The sequence below is a fragment of the Telopea speciosissima genome, chromosome 2, assembly GCF_018873765.1.
Source record: "Telopea speciosissima isolate NSW1024214 ecotype Mountain lineage chromosome 2, Tspe_v1, whole genome shotgun sequence".
NCBI classification, from domain to species: Eukaryota; Viridiplantae; Streptophyta; class Magnoliopsida; order Proteales; family Proteaceae; genus Telopea; species Telopea speciosissima.
In genome coordinates this window covers 84117092-84139605 of record NC_057917.1, presented here as the reverse complement: position 1 = coordinate 84139605, position 22514 = coordinate 84117092, and the positions used below count along the sequence as shown (strand labels likewise).

At 41.3% G+C, this 22514-nt stretch overlaps 1 protein-coding gene and 1 long non-coding RNA gene across 3 annotated transcripts in view; one reads left to right on the top strand and one right to left on the bottom strand.

The window, feature by feature from the left end:
• LOC122651614 (vacuolar protein sorting-associated protein 2 homolog 1-like) overlaps nt 1-22514 on the top strand; it is a 79571-nt gene that overhangs the window by 56180 nt on the left and 877 nt on the right. For both annotated transcript variants that reach the window (XM_043845072.1, XM_043845073.1), the window contains exons 2-3: nt 741-871; nt 8853-8957. In XM_043845072.1, the coding sequence (XP_043701007.1) occupies nt 741-871; nt 8853-8957 (236 nt within the window). The remainder of the gene's footprint in view (nt 1-740; nt 872-8852; nt 8958-22514) is intronic.
• LOC122651615 lies at nt 7240-22293 on the bottom strand. Its single transcript, XR_006331480.1, has 3 exons — nt 22282-22293; nt 13471-13476; nt 7240-7854 (listed from the first exon to the last, which is right to left on the bottom strand). It is a non-coding gene; the product is annotated as an uncharacterized LOC122651615 (long non-coding RNA).

Genomic DNA, 22514 nt, shown 5'->3' with positions numbered 1-22514 from the left:
CTTACATTGGTGTTGAGGTTCCTAATTCTGATAGTTCACAGATAGGTTTTCTGGGGCTAGAGTTGAGTCCATTGGTTCATTATGCTTTTTTTATTCGAGAAAAATGGTCATGCATTTGTTGGTGCCTAGTAAGCTAGACAACCTAATGGCTGACTGGGCTGCAAACATATTAATTTGTACTGTCTTTAATTGAAGCATAAATCATTTCCATTTTATTTTATGAAAAAGTAATACGTGCGTCTAGGCAACTATGACACACCATGTGAGTAACAATTTTGCATAATATGATCTTTCCTTACTGGTAAGAGTCAGTTGATCATGATTGTATTCATTGACTCATTGTATTATATATATATATATATATATATATATATATATATATGCTGATTTTGTTCCATGCTTTAACTTATATAATGCACTAAATTTGTAAATTTATAAAGGAATTCATCTGAAGACTGCAATCGTCTAGAATAATTGAAGCAACAAACTTCAGATGCCCAATGTGTCTATGAGTCACTTGGCTTGTCGGGCATTGCCTAATTTCCTGTGTGATGGCATTGAAATCTGGGTTCTTATCTTGATTGATTAGTGTAGGGCTGCATGTACGCTCAGCTGGTTTCCACTTCACTGTCTTGGTTGTCATCTAGAGGAACGGTTTTACTTGATATATCCATTATAAGTTGGTTGTCTTGTTGTATCCTTTTTTTACCTATAATTTTGTATTTGGTACTGTTGTGCAGAGCTTCTGCGGGAGAATAAGAGGATGCTGGACAAATCAATCAGAGAAATAGAACGGGAGAGACAAGGTCTACAAGCACAAGAGAAAAAGCTTATTGTAGAAATTAAAAAAAGTGCTAAGCAAGGGCAGATGGTATACCATTTTTCTTTTTGGATGTTTATTTTAAATAACTGATAGCATCACTTCCTCATGAATCAATTCATATATATCAGGAGCTTGAACATATAGATTTTATCTGTCCATAAGCTTTGGAATAACTGATGGGGGACCAGAAAGGAAAGAAAAGCTAGGAAGAAATCAGAATTGCAGGGGGAAAAGAGAAGAAACCGGAGAAGAAGAAGAAGAAGAAGAAGGGGAGGGGGGAGGAGTGCACACGCACACAAATTCATTCTTTCATTATTCCATTCTGTTCATCATTCATTGTCTTCCTTCTCAAAATACAGTCTTTTAAAACTCAAAATAAAAAAAAGAGAAGAAAATAAATCCCTATCAACTACTTCTACAGCAATAACTGCCCCCTAATAACTACTACTTCTACAGCAATAACTGCCAAATAACTCTAAAAATAAAAGATAAAACATAAATAAACTATATGTAGGGCTGGTAGGGCTTGGGCTTGGGCCTGAGATGGTATCCCTTGGAGTATCCAATTGGGCCTGGGCCTGGGCTAGGGCTAGGGCTAGGGCTAGGGCTAGTAGGAGCAGCCCCCAAATGTCCTGCATCAACTCTTCAAAGCCATCCGTAGTGTTTTCTACAAACCCAGTCAACTTCAGATCAATCAAACCTTCCTCTGTCTCATCCCCAAACTGGATGGAGCCTCCTCCTTGTCTGATTTCAGACCCATCTCGTTGTGTAACCTCCTCTACAAGTTCATCGCAAAGATCCTCGCTAATAGGATCCAGCGAGTCATCCCTGATCTGGTCAGCCCTAATCAATCCGCTTTCATTTTGGGCCATAGCATCGTGGACAATATCATCCTCTGCTCTGAGATTGTTCATGGTTTTGACCGTAAATCCCATTCCCCTGCTGCTCTCATGAAGATTGATCTGCACAAAGCTTTTGATTCCATCCGTTGGGACTTCAACTGCAACGTGCTCTCCCAAATGGGATTCCCTAATGCTTTTGTGCGCTAGATTCATGCTTGCATCTCCTCCCCCTCCTACTCTGTTCTTGTCAATGGCTCCCCTGCCGGGTATTTCAGATCGTCGGTTGGTATCCACCAAGGATGCCCCCTCTCCCCCTTCCTTTTTTCCCTTTCCCTTGAAGTCCTCTCTAGGAGCCTTCAATCCAAAACTGATCTCCATCTCATTTCCCCCATCTCCAAATGCAAGCACATCAACCTTACCCACCTAGCCTTCGCTGATGATTTGATGATTTTCTCCAAGGCCTCCCCCTCCTCTATTGCTGCCATCATATCCTCCCTCCGCCTTTTTGAAGACCTTTTTGGGCTCCGTATCAACCTCCTTAAATCCAAACTCTTCCTCGTTGGGATCCCCGAGTCTGATAAAGAAACCCTTCTCCGTCTCACTGGCTTCTCTCTCGGCTCCCTTCCTGTCAAATACCTTAGCCTACCTCTCATCCCTGCCAGGCTTTCCAGCCATCATTGCACCCCCATGCTTGATAATATCCGCAAGCGCCTTCAGCTCTGGAAAGGCAAACTTTTATCCTATGCGGGTAGGCTTGAATGTATCAGATCAGTCCTCCAATCTTCTTACATTTATTGGTGTGGCATCTTTGCCATCCCTAAAGCCACCATCAAAGCTATTGAGAGTCTATTCTGTGCTTTCCTTTGGAAAGGGAAAGAAACCTCAAAATTCTTGCATCCAATCAACTGGAAATCCGTCTGTCTTCCCAAGGCAGAAGGAGGTCTAGGCATTCGCCGCATTCAGGACTCCAACACTGCGGGGATCCTCAAGCTCATCTGGAAAATCTCTTCCAAGCATGATTCTATCTGGGTAAACTGGGTCTACTCCCATCTTCTTAAGAATGATTCCATTTGGGCTACTCCTTTACGCCCTGACGCGTCTTGGGTTTGGCGTAAGATCCTCCTTCTCCGGCCTCTTGCCCTTTCGGCCACCTCCATCGCCATTGTTAATGGCTCCTCTACCTCTCTTTGGCTTGACCCTTGGCATCCCTTAGGCATCCTTTGCAATGTCTTTGGCCCTAGAGCTGTCTACTCCTCAGGCATCCCCAAATCTGCCCCCCTGTCCCTCATCATATCGCTTGGTTCTTGGTCCCCTCCTTCTCCCCTTCCCTCTATCCTTTCCCAAATATGGCCTACCCTCCCCCCCCCCCATTAACCTATCCACTCCTGCCCTTGAGGATAAGGCAATTTGGCTCCCCTCCCCCTTAGGTCGTTTTACCACTAGATCAGCTAGGAACCTTGTCCGTAACCCTTCCGCTCCTGTCCCCTGGCACAACCTAGTCTGGTTCAAAGGCTCCATCCCTCGCCATAGCCTTACAGCCTGGAGATCGCTTCGCCTTTGCCTTCCTACCCAAGCCTTTCTCCTGCACCGTCACATCCCTATCCATCCCTCTTGCACCTTTTGCTGGAACGGTTTAGAGGACACTGCACATCTCTTCTTTGCTTGCCCCTTTTCTTCTACCATCTGGAAAAAAGTCCTCTCTTCCATCTTGTACCGAAGCAGGAGACACCTTCCATTTGACCGAGAATGCATCTGGTTGACCAAAGCTTTTAAAAGCAGCACCATCTGTGACAGTATTGGCAAACTTGTTTTTGGCTTTGTTGTCCATCATATTTAGATGGAGAGGAATCTTAGGAGATGGACTTCCAAATCTAGATCTTTTGACTTGATTTGGAAAGACATCTCCTTCGAAGTTTCCTCTAAGATCAGCACTATCCCTCACCATACCTTTATGGACACCCTAAGGAACAGGCACATTGTTGTTACCTGGGGTCTGTATAGCAGTTTGTTGCGGTCCCCTTCTAGTTTAAGGACTTCACTCTTTTCTCTCCCCCCCCCCTCTTATCTCCTTCCAGCCCCCTTCTGGGGTTTGGTAATATATACTTATTCACCAAAAAAAAAAAAAAACTCTTCCTTGCTTTAAAAAAACTTGACCTCGAGTTTGAATAAACTCGGGAAACCAGTCCATGTGATGCAGATCCATGCTATTCAAAAGCTCCGGTAATTCACAAGAAGAGGAGATGAAATCTTGAAACAGCACATCCTCTCAATATTGTTGAGTGGAATGTCGAAGTCATACGCCATTACTGTTGCAGCATCTCTGGTGTTGTTCGCCATTCCAACTTGGGATAAGATGGAATAATATGGAACGATTGGTTGTTGTAATCGTGTGAGTAAAGGGGTTCAATGGATGTTATGGTAAAGAGGATAAGGTAGTTGTATATGAGTATTTTGGAGTTCTGGCTTGGGGTTTCCAGAACAGGGAAGGGAACAAGATAAGAGAACTTAGATAGGAGAAGAAAGGTAAGAGGGGAAGAGAGACTGAAAGGGAGAAGAATCCGAGAGAGAGGGGGAGAGATCTTGCAAGAGGGTGGGGAGGAAAGCTTCAGCCACACAGGAGAAGAAGAGAGATTCACCCAACTTGGCTCTGATACCAAATGATAGGGGACCGGAAAGGAGAAAAGAGAATCCAGAAAGAAATCAGAATTGCAGAGGGGGGGGGGGGAAGAGAAGAAACCGTGAGAAGAAGAAGAAGAAGAAGAGAGGGGGGGTGGGGAGAGAAGAGTGCACACACACAGCCACAAACTCAATTCATTCCTCCATTCAATTCTGTTCATCATTCATTGTCTTCCTTCTCAAAATACAGTCTTTTAAAACTCAGAATCAAAAAAAAAAAAAAGAGAGAGAGAGAAGAAAACTACTCCCTAATAACTACTTCTACAGCAATAACTGCCCTCTAATAACTACTTCTACAGCAATAACTGCCAAATAACTCTAAAAATAGAAGATAAAACAAATAAACTAAATGCAAGGCTGTTAGGGCTTGGGCTTGGGCCTGAGATGGTATCCCTTGGAGTATCTAATTGGGCCTGGGCTAGGGCTAGTAGGAGCAGCCCCCAAATGTCCTGCATCAATAGCAACCTTAAGTTACAACAACAACGACAACAACCATAACCTTATCCCAACTAAATGGGGTCGGCTACATGGATCCAAAGAGGCTATGATAGTAAAAGAAATAAGAGAAGTAAAAAGAAGTACAAGAAGTAAAAGAGAGAAGAATAGAAAATAAGTAAAGGAAAAAAAGGTCAAAACAGCATCCCAGGAACATTCCCCTACGAGGGGTCGGCTACACGGGTCCTAGTCCTCCAAACAACTCTATCTACGGTCATACTAGGATTGAGCCCTACCGCATGCATATCCTTTCTTACCACTTCTCCAATAGTCATCTTAGGCCTGCCCCTACCTCTTTTAGCTCCGTCAAACTGAATCTGGTCACTCTTCCTTACCGGTGCATCCATAGGTCTCCGTTGGACATGACCATACCACCTCAAGCGGCTCTCACGAAGCTTGTCTTGGATTGGTGCAACTCCCAATTTGTTTCTAATACAATCATTCCTTACTCTATCTCTCCTGGTCTTGCCACACATCCTCCTCAACATCCTCATCTCTGCTACACTCATCTTATCTATATTACTCTTCCTAACTGCCCAACATTCCGCTCCATAAGTCATGGCTGGTCTTATAACTGTCTTATAAAATTTTCCTTTAAGCTTAATAGGCATGCGTTTGTCACATAACACTCCCGATGCACCTCTCCACTTCATCCATCCTACTTTAATTCTGTGGGAAACATCATCCTCTATATCACCCTCTTTGTTAATGGTTGACCCCAAGTATCTAAAGCATTCACTTTGTGGTAGCGCTCGCTCTTCAAGTTTCACCACTTCATCACCTCTCCTGGTTTGACTGAAGTTACACATCAAATACTCTATCTTTGTTCTGCTTAACTTAAAGCCTCGCGATTCCAAGTTTGATCTCCATAACTCTAGCTTTGCATTAATCCCTTCTACTGTCTCATCCATCAAAACAATATCATCAGCAAAAAGCATACACCAAGGGACCTCATCTTGAATGTGCCTGGTTAAATCATCCATTATGAGTGCAAACAAATAGGGGCTTAGAGCTGATCCTTGATGTAACCCAATTGTTATAGGGAATTCATTACTTTGGCCCTCTGCAGTTTTGACACTCGTCACCACGCCCTCATACATGTCCTTAATTATGCCCACATAGTTACTTGAGCTCCTTCTCTTCTCTAGGACATGTCGAATGAGCTCTCTAGGGACTCTATCATAGGCCTTTTCTAAGTCAATAAAGATCATACGGAGGTTCCTTTTGTAAGCTCTAAATATTTCCATAAGTCTTCTTAAAAGGTAAATAGCTTCTGTCGTGGATCTCCCTGGCATAAAACCAAATTGGTTCTCCGATATAACAATTTCTCTTCTTAAGTGAACTTCAATGATTTTTTCCCAAAGTTTCATGGTATGACTCATTAGTTTTATGCCCCTATAGTTATTGCAGTTCTGGATATCACCTTTATTCTTATAAATTGGGACTACAATGCTTCTCCTCCACTCATCTGGCATTTTCTTTGTACTCAAAATCTTGTTAAACAACTTGGTTAGCCAAGATATCCCCCGTGCTCCTAAGCTCTTCCACACTTCAATTGGGATCTCATCCGGTCCCAGTGATTTTCCAACCTTCATCTTCCGCAGGGCCTCTTTAACTTCAGCCTCACCAACTCTTTGTAGATGTTCCTGACGTGTGTTGGCTTCAAGACTAATCCTCTCCACTTCTAAATCCATCCTATCGGTCAAGATAGCTCCATTAAGTAGGTTGTAAAAATATTCACCCCATCTCTCCATAATGTCCTCATCTCGTATTAATACTCAACCTTCCTCACTCTTACTGCATCTAACATGATCCAAATCTCTAGTCTTCCTTTCTCTTACTTTGGCTATCCGATAAATTGTATTTTCCCCTTCCTTTGTATTAAGTTTTTTATAGAGGTCGTCATATTTTTTTGCTCTTGCTTTCCCCACAGTTTTCCGAGCTTCTTTTTTGGCTGCATAATATCTCATCTTATCATCTGCCTCGTTAGTCCTTTGCCAAGTCTTAAAATGAGCTTTCTTAGTCTTAATGGCTGCTTGAACTTCATCATCCCACCACCAAGTCTCTTTAGGGGCCACACACATATCTTTTGAAATCCCTAGGACTTCTTTAACAACCTTCTTAATACAAGTCGTCATCTCAGTCCACATCTCATTGGTATCTCCCTAAGAATCCCACTTTCCTTGGTAGAGCTACTTTATCGGAAAGTGACTCTAAGAGAACTCCTTGGAGTCGCCCCCATCTTATCTTAGGGCAAACTTGTTTTGCCTTCTTATGTTGTCCCGTACTGAGGTACATATCTAAGACCATCAGTCGATGTTGGGCGGTTAAGCTCTCTCCTGGTATAATCTTACAGTCCTTACATAAAGGTTTGTCAGACCTTCTTGTTAGGAAAAAATCTATTTGGCTTGCATGGTGCCCACTCTTGTAGGTAATTAAATGTTCATCTCTCTTTTTAAAAAAGGTATTTGCAATGCACAGGTCAAACGCTATCGCAAAGTCTAACACTGATATCCCCTCTTCATTCCTCTCTCCAACTCCGTATCCTCCGTGAACCTCTTCAAAGCCTCTACGATCCCTGCCCACATGTCCGTTAAGATCCCCTCCAATAATAATTTTCTCTCCCAAACCAAAACCCTGTACTAATCCATCCATGTGCTCCCAGAATTGTATTTTAACACTGTCATCCAAACCTGCTTGGGGTGCGTACGCGCTAACAATGTTGATAACCTCGTTGTCTAGCACCAGCTTGATAGATATGATCCTATCCCCTAATCTTTTAACATCCACTACTTCGTTCTTAAGGTCTTTGTCCACAACTATGCCCACTCCACCTCTCCCACTTTCATCTCCCAAGTACCATAGTTTGAAATCATCTAATGCCTTCGCTTTGTGACCCTTCCATCTAGTTTCTTGAATGCATGCCACATTAATTCTTCTTCTTCGCATAGCATCAATCAACTCCATACTCTTACCCGTCAAAGATCCAATGTTCCAGGATGCAAATCTAATCCTACGCTTATGAACATGATTAGTACTTGAAGACATGATATAAAACAAGATAAGAGATAATCAATAGATAGTAGGATCCATGCTAAAGGGATTGGCTGTATAGAATATAGTGCCGGCTGCCTACCTGACGCACTAGTATAAGATAACTACTATATAATATAAAGGTGTAATTTAAAAATAAATATGATTTATAGGGTAAAACATTTTATCTTATGCAAGCCAGGATCCTCAATGGAGTAAATGCTGCTGCTAACTAAATCACATGAATGTAAAAGTTCCAAAACTCAAAAACTTGTTTTTGGACAGACTCTGTACAGGCCATTATGGTTTTAACTGGTGTATTTATCAAAACATTCTAAAGATGCTTTATAATTTCATGTGGTTCTGCCAGCAGTACTATTTTTTCACACAGTATTGTGTAGTATCTTCTGTCTTGCTATTAATAGTTGTCAGTATCTATACCTCGTCGCATTTATATTCAGTTCTCTCACATTTTTTGTTGGTTGAGATAGACATGCATATATTGTGTAAATTCATTTCTAGAACTTTAATTGGAAGGTGGTGACTCTACCTTCTTCTATTATGGGGGGGAAAGAAAAACTTTTGAGAATAAACTATCACTCACACATTTGCATTTTTTACAGTCATATTTAGGAAAGCCCAACATAGAATTGAAATACATTTCAAGGTTCTGACTGTACAGATTGCCAAACTGTAGTGACTGAAAAATGTCTGTTTCCTGGCATAAAAAGAGAAAAAGGACATTCAACGTGGAGGTGGGGAGAGAGGGAGAGAAAGAAAGACCATTTATATGATTTAAAAATGTAAAGATTAATCATGATTCTCATACTTTTAGAGAATTTTACTATGTAGGACACTGTACCTTTTCTAAATTCTAATGGTAAATAATCTTGTTAGAAAATATTTCTGTAATATGATTAATGACCACAAATATGGCAGGTTTCATAGTCATCTGACCTATGCTTTGCCTGATATTTGTGCAGGGAGCTGTCAAAGTAATGGCCAAAGACCTTATTAGAACAAGACATCAGGTTGAAAAATTCTACAAGCTTAAATCACAACTTCAAGGCGTTTCTCTTAGAATTCAGGTGTGCTGTGTCTATATCCTTTCATTTTCTTTATTCTCTATGCATCTTAGATGGGATAAAATATCCTCATGGGAGGCCTAGTAAATTTGTTATAATAACTGGGGTTCTGGCTCTTTTATTTTAGAGTAAATTACATAGCCCTTCCCTGGACTATGGCCCGATTGCAACCCCCTCCCCCATGTATTGGAAACTTACATCCGTACCCCTGAAGGCTGACGGTGTTAGTTCGGGGAAGTAGAAGACCATTTTACCCGTATTACATCTTCAACCCAAACATCCCAAGTTTGTGTATTGGAAACTTACATCCGTACCCCTGAAGGCTGACGGTGTTAGTCAGGTATTAGTTCGGGAAGTAGAAGACCATTTTACCCTTGTTACATCTTCAACCCAAACATCCCAAAATAGAACTTGGATTTCAAATAGAGAAGAATAACCGTTGGGCATCATATGGGTCTTCCAAACCCATCTCCGGCGAAGAAAATCTCCGAATCTCCTGCACTTTCTGATGGAAAGAGAGCTGCAACTCTCCGGATCTCCTGCACTTTCCGGTGAACGAAATTTTCTGATAAGAATTTAGTCTTATCCTTCACCAGATTGTACCTATCATCCTGCATTCTAGTAGTTCGCATTTCAACCATTAAGGTTTCAAGTTCTTTAACTGAAAAATTGATCAGCAAATGGATTATTTTTGGAGGGTAATGTGGCTAACATGCAGCAGAGATATAAGATTCCTGGCTAGCTAGATTCCTTAACAGGACAATGTCTGGAAAACACATGCTATTAAAAATACATAAGTCAATAACAGTAAAATATGGGTGCCGAGGGTCCAAGAGAACCAATAATACCATTCACAACTGAATTCTTATCCTAAGATTGTGCACGTACAAATGACATAGAATACTCAGAATCTTTTAGAGCATTAATAGAAACTCTGCATTACGTTTTCTCTCACACTTAATTGCTTCAAAGTATACTCTCCTTCTTGATATGATGCCAGCAGAAAGGGCAGAACCAAACACAGCACCAAATGAAGCTCCACTCTGAAGAAGATTTTGTTTGCCGGAAAGTACAATCTCAACAGATTCGTTCTAGGGTTTCAAAAAAATGAATTTTAAAGAGAAATGGCCACGGTTAGGTTAACCCCTCGATTGTCATTCCTTCATTTGGGCTGTGATTTGCGGTGAAGAAGACGAAGAAGACCGTGGTGCTTTAGCCTTTGGCGATCAACAAGTCGCCGAGGAGGCGTACTATCTTGCTCGCAGGTCGCCGGAGAGTGAGGTCCAGAAGGAGGTAAACATCATCAATCGGACTCATAGCAGTGTTGAGTTTCTCTTGTTTTAATGAAGGTAAAAACGTAAACTCACATCTCCAGAAGGGTATTTTGGCCATTTAAGAAAGAAGTCCCTCCTGACGTCTTCACTTAATGGACTCATACTAACGGACTGGGGCTACTTGTGAGAATTTTTAATATGTAAGGGAGGTTCAAGTCAAGTTTTGAATCGAGGGGAGGGGGCATAGTTGTCACGGCGGTTAGGCGACCCAAGGTGGTGGAGAGGGCCAAAGTTTAAGGCGACACCAACTAGGCGAACAAGGCGTCCGCCTAGGCGACCAAGGCGCCCAAGTCGACCAAGGCGCCTGGACGCCTAGGCGTCGCCAAGGTGCTGCCTTGACAACTCTGGGAGGGGGCTGCAGTCGGGCCGTAGTCCAGGGGAGGGCTAGTATTAATCTTTATTTTATTCTCCTTAATTTTTTTATCTGGAACATTATGTTCAAATGTTCTTCTTTGCCCTACAGTTGAAAGATACTTAAGAATTTGTTCATGGAGAACAGAAGACCAGGAGAGTAATTCACAAACAGTTGATACAAGTTTCCAGTGCCATGCTTTGTTGCTTTGGTTAGTATGGGCCAGGCTTGACCTGTTCAAACAGACCTATTCTTCTGGAGAAGGATGAATGACTTGGGTTAGGCTAGAATGTAGGCTTGAATGGGCTGGAAATTATTTTAGTTGAAATGGTGAGGGCATATGACCAGAATGGTGCCAGAATCCAGATTATACTCAAACCCTGAGTCGAGTTCAGAAAATGGCTGGGCTGAATTGCCTGGAAGAAAGAGATCCCTAGACCAAAGCTTGGACACAATCTAAGTTTTTTGAAAAAATGATAGTGGGCCACAAAGACTTGGGCCAAAGGTGTAAATAGTGTACCCCCAAACCAGACATCTCAATTAGATCGATTCATTCAAGGTCACCATGTTGGCATAGTGTTGAACTGTCTGGCCAACATACTATTCATTTTTTGACCAGAAAAATGCACAAAAGTTCCATGTGGTATATCTACCTGTTATTACTCCAGAGTTGCTACGATCTACTAAACAAATTGTTGTTTTGTGTCCAATTGCATATCCTTGCTTGCCAACTTCCTCACATTTCCCCAATTCCATTCCAAAAAGATTCTTAGAATTTATGCATTTCTTCCTTCAAAATGACCTCTGGACCAAATCTTTTGATCAATGTTTGTCTCTCTCTCTCTCTCTCTGTATATATATATATATATATATATATATATATATATATATATATATATATATATATATATGTATATATTTATATCAAATACAAAAAAGTGGCTACCTGACTGAATGAACTGGATATGGTAAAAAGTTGAAGGATGACCTATGACCCGGATCTGCATACACTAGATTGTCCAGGTTCATTATGCAAATGTTGCACATGTGATTATGCTAGGATTTTATTTCCATTGTTGTAATAATCTCTAATTATAAATGAAGTGGTGGCCTCTGTCTTCTTGACAAGCCAAAATCATTCTTTTCTTCTCTCTTTTCAACTTGATATCAGAGCTTAAAACCCTAAATAATTTTCTTTTGGTTTTTTCATTTCACCGCTGCCGCCAATAGCTCACCACCACTGACCTCGAGGCTCTTACCTCTTCCTGTCAATCATGGTTGATTAAACATATGCCCATGCATGTCAGACCATGTGTGACAGTCACTGCCACTTACACCGCCACTACTGTTCAGACCCAATGGCCGCTCCATCACTGCCATTGCGCCTCCTAGGATATTCGTTGTTTGTTCGAACGTACCAGGGCCCTGCCCCCTCTCACTAGCGCTCATTACAGGGGCCTCCACCTCTCTGTCGGACCACATCAGGGGCTATCCGCCCCTTGCAGCTGTTCCTAGGGGCTTTCCACCCCCTGTTGCTGCTACTAGGGGCCTTCCGCCTCCTGCCGCTGCTCTCCAGGGGCTTTTTTGCCCCCTGCCGCTATCACACCCCACCTAGACTAACCTGGGTTATGTGACTGAATATCCACAGACATTCCCAAAACCACCAGGATCTCAGTTATGTGGCCTACCTCACAGTTAAAAATCATAATAATCAATAAAGAAATCAGAGAATGCGGCGGAAGATCAAAATACTATTATAAACGTCAGTAACAGAGTATTAATTGATAACGTAAGTACTTACTTAACTATACTGTTGATCTAAGCTTTACAATCATTCTTATATATATACATAATATCCAAAAAGATTAACTTACATAAAAAGAAATATCATAAGCTGATCAAAACATAAACCATTACCTAGCAACTTTAAGCAGTAGCCACCAAGGTATAGCTATCATAGACACGTGTATCTCTACGCCCATCCTGCTCAGCACAACAAGTGTCTGCTCCTTGCTTGACAACGAACTGAGATGAAGGATCTACATCCATCATCATCACGCCAGCTGCCATATCTAAAAGAAAGGTATACCGAGGGATGAGCTCCACTGAGCCTAATGAGGGAGAATGCATGCAAGCAGATATGAATGGTGCATGATGCATATCACTATTCTAAATATGCTACTAGCAACAATTCTAGGTCTCATGAGGTTCAATGCTATTGTAACAGATATGGTATCCTCAGTTCCGGAATCATCCATCAGACCCTAAGAATACCACTCTGTTACGGTGGAGACCTGCTAGTACTGGAATCATCCATCGGTCCCCAGCAAACCCCCAAGGTTAACCCTACTGCACTTCCCATTCCAGAATCACACATCGGACCTAGGAGACAACAAATGGCATTCCGGAATTTCCATCGCACCTAGGACTGTACATCCCATTCTGGAATTTTCATCAAACCTACCACGGGTTATCCAACACCTCACCCTTGTTAGCAAGGATCGTAGCATGGGTGTCATGAAATCCTAACCGTATGCACCTTCCAAGTTTCATGAGGTTAAATGCTACTGTAACAGGTATGATATTCTCAGTTCCGGAATTACACATCGGATCCTAAGAATACCACTCTGTTACGGTGGAGACCTGCCAGTATCGTAATAATCCATCGGTCCCCAGCAAACTCCCAAGGTTAACCTTGTTGCACTTCCTATTCCAGAATCACACATCGGACCTAGGAGACAGCAAATGACATTCCGGAATTTCCATCGAACCTAGGACTGTACATCCCATTCCGGAATTTCCATCGGACCTACCACGGGTTATCCAACACCTCACCCTTGTTGGCAAGGGTCATAGCACGGGGTTTATGAAATCCTAACCATATACACCTTCTAGCATGAATGTTATGAAGTTCCACATTATATAAAATATCCAAAACAGTTCCATCATCATCACTATATCTCATACTAGCATACTATCTCAAGTCACATCTCAACATATCACAAATAGTATCATACAATGAATTATGGAATGCATCCTAACATCATGCATATATCTAGTACAAAAGAAGAACTATATCCATATGAACATAACTCTAATATGATGAATGTACAGGTGCAACAAGCATAAATAGAAGAACAATTACAAACACTCTCAAATTAAGGTCAAATCCCACTCACCTGGAGTTGGATGATTTTCCAAGCTTAAAGAAGATCCAACTCACAAAGAAGATTACACCCTAATTTAATAGCACATAGCATAAGTTAAGTTATGAGATAAACCAAAATAGAGCCCAAACTATGTAGGGCAAAACAAAGACAGCAAAGGAGGGCCGGATGGTCATCAGACCATGGACCGGTCGTCCGGTTTGAAGGCAGTTCCACCATCCGGTGGTTGTTACTATGCTCGGATTTGGGGTTCCTTTTCATGGATCTTGCCATGCACAGCTCCAAAATCACAAATTGGTTTAGGGAGGATGAAGAATATACCAATTGGGTTGAATGTAGGGTCTAAGGCTTTAAAACCAATTTGCTTAAATTTCTATGTTTTGGGTTTGCTCGAGTTAGGAACTCAGCTGAAACCAAAGAAAGAGAGGAATTGGGTCAGCTCAAAGGGTTTACAGCCTACCTGAAGGAGATTCACAAGGAGGGAACAACAACAATCCAACCGATTAGCCTCCCCTAGCCTTCTCTCTCCAATACCCAAGTTCTCTATAACTTCTCTCTTTTCTCTTCCTTTGCTCCAGAGCAAAACCAGAATCGTTTTGAGATAGAAATGAGGTTCAAAGGCTGAGTTTTCTTTATAGAGGCAAGACCTACTAAGGTCCGTTTGGTTGGGCCTTATAAGAATTAGTTTGGTTAAATCAGATTCTCTTAACTATTAAAAAGATGATTAACCCAATAAGGACTTATTGTTAAGCTCCGGGAATGATATCCCGTAATGCAAATGAGAACCTGGCCGTGATGGCTTCTAGGCAACTCAACCCAGCCGAGGTGTGTGGGTCGCACAGGGAAAAATAGTATTTCAGCCTATACGACCCCAAACAAGATATAGTTTATATATATAGGGTTACCAACGGGTTTCTTACCTACTGCCCGACTTCAGAGATTGACAGGTTTTGCATGTGCTCCACCCAACATTTCTCGCATGCAAAAATTTCGTGCGAGGTCCCGTCCGGTTCCTCAGGTCCCAAGATAGCTACATCCGCCGATTCTTTGGAATTCGCCATTGGTGAACTGGGAGATTCGTTAGAATCCTCAACCGATAAAGCCCACAACATCGAGGCATATATGGTTACTGAACCTGGACCTGGAATCATACAAGTTTAATTAGACTTGGTTTAGACGAGGGTTTTACAGCCGCTGCTCCCAAGGGCATTCCGCCCCTCTGCCGATCTCCAGGGGCCTCACACCCCCTTCTGTTGCTGCTCTAGGGGCCTCTCGACTCCCCTTTGCCGCTACTCCAAGGGCTTTTTGACCCAATCGCTCAAGTCCAGAGCTTTTGCTCCAGTTGCCAGCCTCTCTATAGGCCTCCTCTGGCATCTTTTACACTCTCCATGGCCCTCCGTTTGGCCTGCACATACTTCTGCCGCCCTCTCTAGACCTCAGCTGGTCTGTCTGCGCTTCTTCAATCATCATTTCGTTGTTGTGTGCTTGGTATTTTTCTACCACTAGGTTGTTGTCCTTTTTTTGTCAGTATCGCAGTTCTTTCAATCTGTAGTACATTTATTTTAGGTCTTTAATGGAGGGTTCTAGCACATCCGTTGCTACTGGAAGTGGTGATCTAAGTCACCCTATTGCTCCTCACCGTCTTCCCACTCTCGAACTTGGACCTACTAAGTTGAATTGAACAAATTACCTTGCTTGGTCTCGTGTATGCCTCCTTACCATTCGTGGTAATCATTTTTTGGGATATATTAATGGTGACATACGTATACCCATTGAAACTTCGGCTAAGGATATCTCACTTGACTGAAACTCCTGAGGTCCTTACTAGTACTTCATCTATATCTGCAGAACAACTTGTGACTCAGCTCCAACATATGGTGACCCAGCTTGGTTCTGCCTCTTCTACCCCGGCTTCCTCTTCATCGCCTGCTTCCCATTTAGCCTAGTCAGGTATTATAGAACTAAAACTCGGAACTCAACCAGGTTTTGACCCTGGGAAAACCCGAGTTGACTCGAGATATCGGTCGAGTTGGTGCATTTTTTTTTTCAACTCGAAACCTGGTTTCGATGGGTTTTAGACCTAATTTGGGTATGAAACTTGGTACTCAGCCTATTTCATGCCATTTAAACACAATGGCACTATCAGATTTTGCAAAAACAAAGTCCAAATAGAAGTTTCACTTAGTAGGAAAGCAGGACATACAATTACTTATGCCAGAAACTAGGACAGACACAGGACAAACACTTACTTATGCCTAATGCCATTTAAGTAAATGTTTTTGTATTTGTATTTCATTTCATCTTTGTTTTGAAAGCTTTCCAACAAGTCCAAGATTGCTTAAATATGATTTATATTGAAGGAGTTATGTTTCGGTCAAACTTAATTTGGTGTGCGCGAATGTTGTCAAAATCGCTCTGAATTAAAATATTATTTTGGACATCAAAACAAATGAATATTTTACTGCACTTTTGGTTTTTGGCATTGTTTTACCATATTAAGATTTATGGAAATTTTATATTTGAGAAAAACCTCAGCATTCAAAAGTTGAAAATTACACCTACCGCCGAAAATCTAGTTTTTGTTCTTGAATTGAGGGGTTGACTTTTTTTCCTTTTGGAATTTGATTTTTTAACTATTTTTATTAGATTCAAATGGGGGGTATTTGCTTATTTATGAATAATATTTTAAGTAAATGAAATACAAATACATTAAATGATATTAGGCATAAATAAGTGTCTGCCCTGGTTTCTGGCATAAATAAGTGTCTGTATCCCAAGGTTTGCATAGATTGGTGTCTGTATACCAAGATTTCCCATTGAGATCTCGAGATTTGGCTCTCATATAAAGGAGTTTGGGTCGAGATCTCGACGAGATATTGCACTTTCTCGTTTCGTATGCCATCTAGTTTCAATCCTGGGAAAAACCAAGATCTTGCTAGTTCTCGCAAGTTTTAGTACTATGTCAGGTATTTTTCTTGCGTCTTCTCAAACTGATTCTTCGTGGCTAATTGATTCTGAAGCCTTGGATCATATAACCAGCTCCTCAGACTTGTTTTCCACTTATAACCTTTGTTCGGGCAAGGACAAGGTTCAAGACACTGATGGTTCACTTTTTGCTATTTCTGGTAAAGGGTCTATCTCTTGCACTCCAAGTATTTCTTTATCTTTTGTCTTACATGTTCCCAATCTTTGTGCTAACTTGCTTTCCATTCACCATCTTACTACTGATCTTAACTATTCTATTCATTTCTTTTCTTCTCACCTTGTTTTTCAGGACCTAGCGACGGGGCAACGATTGGATATGGTAGAGTGTGCGATGGTCTTTACAACTTGGAACTAGGACTTATTGCTGCTCTCTCTCCAGTTTCAGCTCATATTACCCGCGAAGACAGTACTCTCCAACAGCTCCATCACTGGCATTGTCGTCTCGGTCATCCTTCCTTTTTTGTTTTACGTCGTTTGTTTCCCTCTTTAGTTAAACATTATAACTTAGATTATTGTGATGTGAACTTGCTAAGCACACTTGATCCTCATATTTTTCTAGTGATAATACAAGTTTGATTCCTTTCTCTATTATTCACTACGACTTATGGGGTCCTTCTCGGATAGTTGCTCAGGGTAGGTTTCGATGGTTTATCACTTTTATTGATAACTATACTAGATTAACCTGAATCTATCTTCTTTAGTCTAAATCTGAAGCTTTCTCATGTTTCCAATCGTTCCACAAGATGATCCAAACTCAATTCAATGCTTAGGTTAACGTCTCCGCAATGACAGTGGGACAGAATACATTGATGGTTCTTTTCTCCCAAACCTCCTATGTCCACACTCCTAAGCAAAACGGTACCCCAAAACTAAAGAACCTCCATCTTCTAGAGGTTACTCACTCTCTAATGTTTACTACTCAGGTTCCTAAGTATTTTTGGGGTAAGATGTTGTGCTTACTGCTGCTTTTCTTATTAAGAAGGTTCCTTTTGCTGCCCTTGATTTTCAGACACCAGTCAGCCAGGTTCCTGACCCCACAATTACTTCTCATCTTCCTCCTTGTATTTTTGGGTGCGTCTGCTTTGCCCACAATTCTTTCTCCCTCCCGGTCAAAACTTGACCCAAGGGCTTTCAAATGTATCTTTCTTGGGTATTCTGCCTCTCATAAATGTTATAAGTGTTATCATCCTCCCTTCAAAAAATTATTTGTTACAACGGACGTTACTTTTCACAAGAATGAACCTTATTACCAGTTTTCTCTTCAGGGGGAGACTCTAGAAGAAGAGAATCCTTCATCCCCTTTTGTCATTGATATTGTTCGTCTTCAGGGGGAGCAAGCAGATGAGATTGATGCTGCAGCTGAACAAAAGGATCTCATCACCTACTCTAGACAAAAGAGAGACTATCCAAAGCATACCGTGTTCATCTACGCCACCCGAGCAGGTACTACCAATCCAAGCAATTGGTAATGAATTTCCTCTCGATCCAGATGATTGCCTAATTGTTCTTAGAAAAGGAGTAAGGGCCTGCACCAAACACCATATTCAACTTTATCTCTTATGAGTCATTGTCCCTCTCCTACCGTGCTTTTGTTTCTTCTCTGTCTTCTATGTCTGTTCCATAAGGTTGGAAGGAAGCCATCACAGACCCAAAATGGAAGAATGCCATGGTAGAGGAAATGTAAGCCTTGAAGAAAAATGACACTTGGGAGCTTGTGCCTTGTCTTAATGGAAAAAAGGCAGTTGGATGCAAGTAAGTATTCACAATAAAGCAGAATGCAAATGGAATCATTGCTTGCTATAAGGCCAGATTGGTTGCCAAAGGATTCACTCAGAGTCTCAGACCTATAACATTGATTACCAGGAAACATTTGCCCCAGTGGCAAAAATGAACTCTGTTCGAGCCTTGTCTTGTATTGCAGACATGGGATGGGATCTTCAGCAGTTGGATGTGAAGGATGCCTTCCTCAATGGTGATTTAGAAGAAGTCTACATGGACATTCCTCTTGGCTTTGAATCATCAGCTACAGTCGGTGAAGTGTGTAGACGTTGGAAATCACGCTATGGGTTGAAACAGTCTCTCCGTGCCTGGTTTGGCAAACTTCAAAAGGCTATGGTGAAATTTGGCTTCAAGCAAAGTAATGCGGATCATACCCTATTTATCAAGTACAGAATAGGCAAGGTCACTGAACTTATTGTTTATGTGGATGATATAGTGATCACTGGAGATGATGATGATGAGGAAGTAATCTCCCTTCTAAAGACTCGATTGGCAACTGAGTTCGAAACTAAGGACCTAGGGCACCTCAAGTATTGCTTGGGAATTGAAGTAGCTAGATCCAACAAAGAAAATCTTCATTTCTCAAAGAAAGTATGTTCTAGACCTTCTTGAAGAGATAGGGATGCTTGGTTGCAAGTCTACGGATTCTCCCACTGAAGTTAACCACCAACTCAACAACACTGGTGGTGACTATAGAAAAGGAGAGATATCAACTTCTCATCGGCAGACTTATATATTTATCTCACAGACTCACACCAGGCCAGCCATTGCCTATGCTGTAGGAGTTGTCAGTTGTTTCCTACATGATCCAAAGACTACATTTTGAGGCAGTTTACAAAATTAGTCGATATTTAAAGTCAGCTCCTGGAAAGGGTATCCTATTCTTAAATAAAGGGAATCTGAAGTTTGAATCCTTCACTGATGATTGGGCTGGCTCTGTTGATGACCGAAGATCCACTTCATGCTATTGCACATTCCTTGGAGGAAATTTGGTAACTTGGAGGGGCAAGAAACAGTCCATGGTTTCCAGGTCCAGTGCTGAGGCAGAATACAGGGCAATGGCACAAGGGTTTTGCGAACTCATTTGGTTGAAGAAACTTCTCCAGGATTTGAGAATAGCACCAGAGGGGCCTATGAGACTCTATTGTGATAATAAAGCTACAATCAGTATAGTTCATAACCCTGTTCAGCATGATAAGACAAAACATGTTGAGATTGATCAACTTTTCATCAAGGAGAAGATTGAAGAAGGTCTGATTTGCACCTCGTTTGTTACAACTGAGAACCAATTGGCTGATGTTTTCACTAAAGGCTTAACGGTCAAATCCTTCCATTCGATTGTTTCCAAGCTGGGCATGCGAGATATCTGTGCACCAACTTGAGGGGGAGTGTTGAAGGATGACCAGTCGGCTTGTGACCCGGACCCGGACCCGGATACACTAGAGTGTCTAGGTTCATTATGCACATGTTGCACTTGTGATTATCGTAGGATTTTATTTCCATTATTGTAATGATCTCTAATTATAAATAAAGTGGTGGCCTCTGTCTTCTTGACAAGCCAAAATCATTCTTTTCTTCTCTCTTCTCAACTTAAAATTACCCCCCTTTTTTTTCAATCAGTTGAGATGCTTTGCAATCCTCTAGTTGGAAGTAATACTACTGTTCCTGCTATAGGAGTTTTTGAAAAATAGACATGGGCATTTGGAAGAGATGGGAAGAATTTATAACTTTAATAACAGTGGAAGGACAAAGAAGGATTTCGGCTTTAGAGTTCTCATTTCCAGTTCCTTCATGGTCACATTCTATTTCTTCATTTATTCCCCATCAAAGGGTATTAAATGTTAGGAGAAAAGTTCTCTATGGGGGAGTTACAGTCCACGACCAGACACAGATGGGGGCGAAATGACTGCCCCATGCCCCAGGAAAGGAGGAAATCCCCTTCCCCCTGATACCAACAGGTGTGCTTTCAGGGGCCAGACTCCCCCGCGGAGAATGCCGACCCTAAATGTTATTAATGTTTGCACACTTGTGCTGGTGCCAATAATTTTATACAGCAATCGAGAAGATGTTTGGTCCCGGAGTTATTTAGAGCTCTACAACTTTAGTTCTGACCAGACCACTGCACTTATATTTGTTTGTGTGTGTTAAGGCTATTTTAACTAAAGAAAAGAGAAAATAATTAGGAATAGTTCTCTTATCTACTTGGATGTTTACAAGTACTCAGTAGTTGGAAACCATGCTGGATCCTTTCTTCTTGCGCACGTAACAAGATGGCCATTTTGTGATAATATGCAATTCGATCTTCCCCTCTTTCTTTTCATATTTAACCTTTTTGGGGAGACACGATCAACACATTGGCGGGGGTTTTACTGTTTGTGCCATTGCTTTGGATCATTTTGTTTTTCAGATAGTATTTGTAAAAGAACAGGGACAAAAGAATACTGATCTGAGTGAGCCCAGTGGTGAGAGAAACTAATGTAGTCCTATATAGGCAAGGTCTAATAGGAGCCAGGTAAGATCAGGGTTCTGAAACTGTTTGCTAATTAGGCAGACTTGGGGCTGTTTAGGGTAAAGCTAGGGTTAGGTTTAGGAATTTGGGTAAGGATTGTATATGGTTTTAGTATGCAAGTTTAGAGGATTATTATGGTATAAAGAAAATAGGATTTTGATAGGTTTAGAAATTCTGCAAATCTAGGGTTAGGGTTTGGGTTTTGGTTTTAGGTTCTAGGCTGTAAACTAGGGTTTAGAGTGGGGTTTTGAGGCTGGGTTTCTGGTCGAGTGTAGCTGGCAGTGGGGGGAATGGTTCGATCAGAAGTTAGAGGTGTTCTGATGGTTAAATAGGTCTGGACAGAATTTAGAATGTTTTTACGGTTTTTGGGTTTTGTGGGAGATGAGGGGAATTAGGGTTTTGATGGTCAGATTGGGTTCAAAGTTGGATCGAGTGTAGGAGGGAGAGGGAGAGATGTCTGCTGAAAGTTTGGGACAGATCTGATGGCTGGAAGGTGGTTGCTTGAATTTCAAGCTATGGATCGAATGGGGGAAGTTGCAGGTTTAATGGAGGCTAGGGTTTGATGGATAGAGGGGGGTTTGGATGTGGTCTAATGAAGGGAATGCTGGGCAGATTGTGAAGGCTAGGGTTGGAGGATTAGAAGAAGAAAATAATTGCAGAATTAAATAAACTATTTGAATAACACTGATCTCCAACAGTAGCAGATTGAAGAAGAGCCAAGAGAGGACCTCCCGATCTACAAGATGCAGGGGGAGTCACTGGGGATTCTAGTCCTTCAATCCTTGATATGACTCACAAGCAACGAAATTTTCAAACATAAAACTGGTGGGGGAGCCTCTCCCATGATTTCTATTAAATAATAGGCCAAGGGCTTTATTCCTAAAACTATTACAACTCTAATCTCTCATCCAAAATCGTGGAGAGGTACAATTAAGTAACTTAAAACATTTAAAAGATATAAAAGACCTATCTACCCTTAGTAACTTAAAATAAAAGAAATCTAACTTAAAAGACTGATTTGAAAGAAGATTCTCTACTAGCCAATAGGATTTAAGAACCTATTAGCCAATAGGAGCACTTCACTTAAATTAAATCAATTGAACCAATTGGATGCAACCAATTTAATCCGGTTCATTTAACAACATAAAAATAAAACTAAGTATAGAACTTAAATAAACTAAACTAAGGCTCCTACTAAAACCCTAGGCTTAGGGTGGCTTCTTCAATTCGAGGAGGCTAGGATCTGCATCAGAAACTCCCAAGAAAATAGAAATAAAATTCTTAGCAAGGGAATAAAAAGTTTATGCAGAGTTTCCAGGTGGTCAACTTGTATGAAATCCACAATGGATGTGAGGCCTCTAAAAATCTTGGTCTTCTTTGTATGGCAACATTGTCTCCTCATTTTATTTATGTTTTTTTTTTCTAAATTTTATA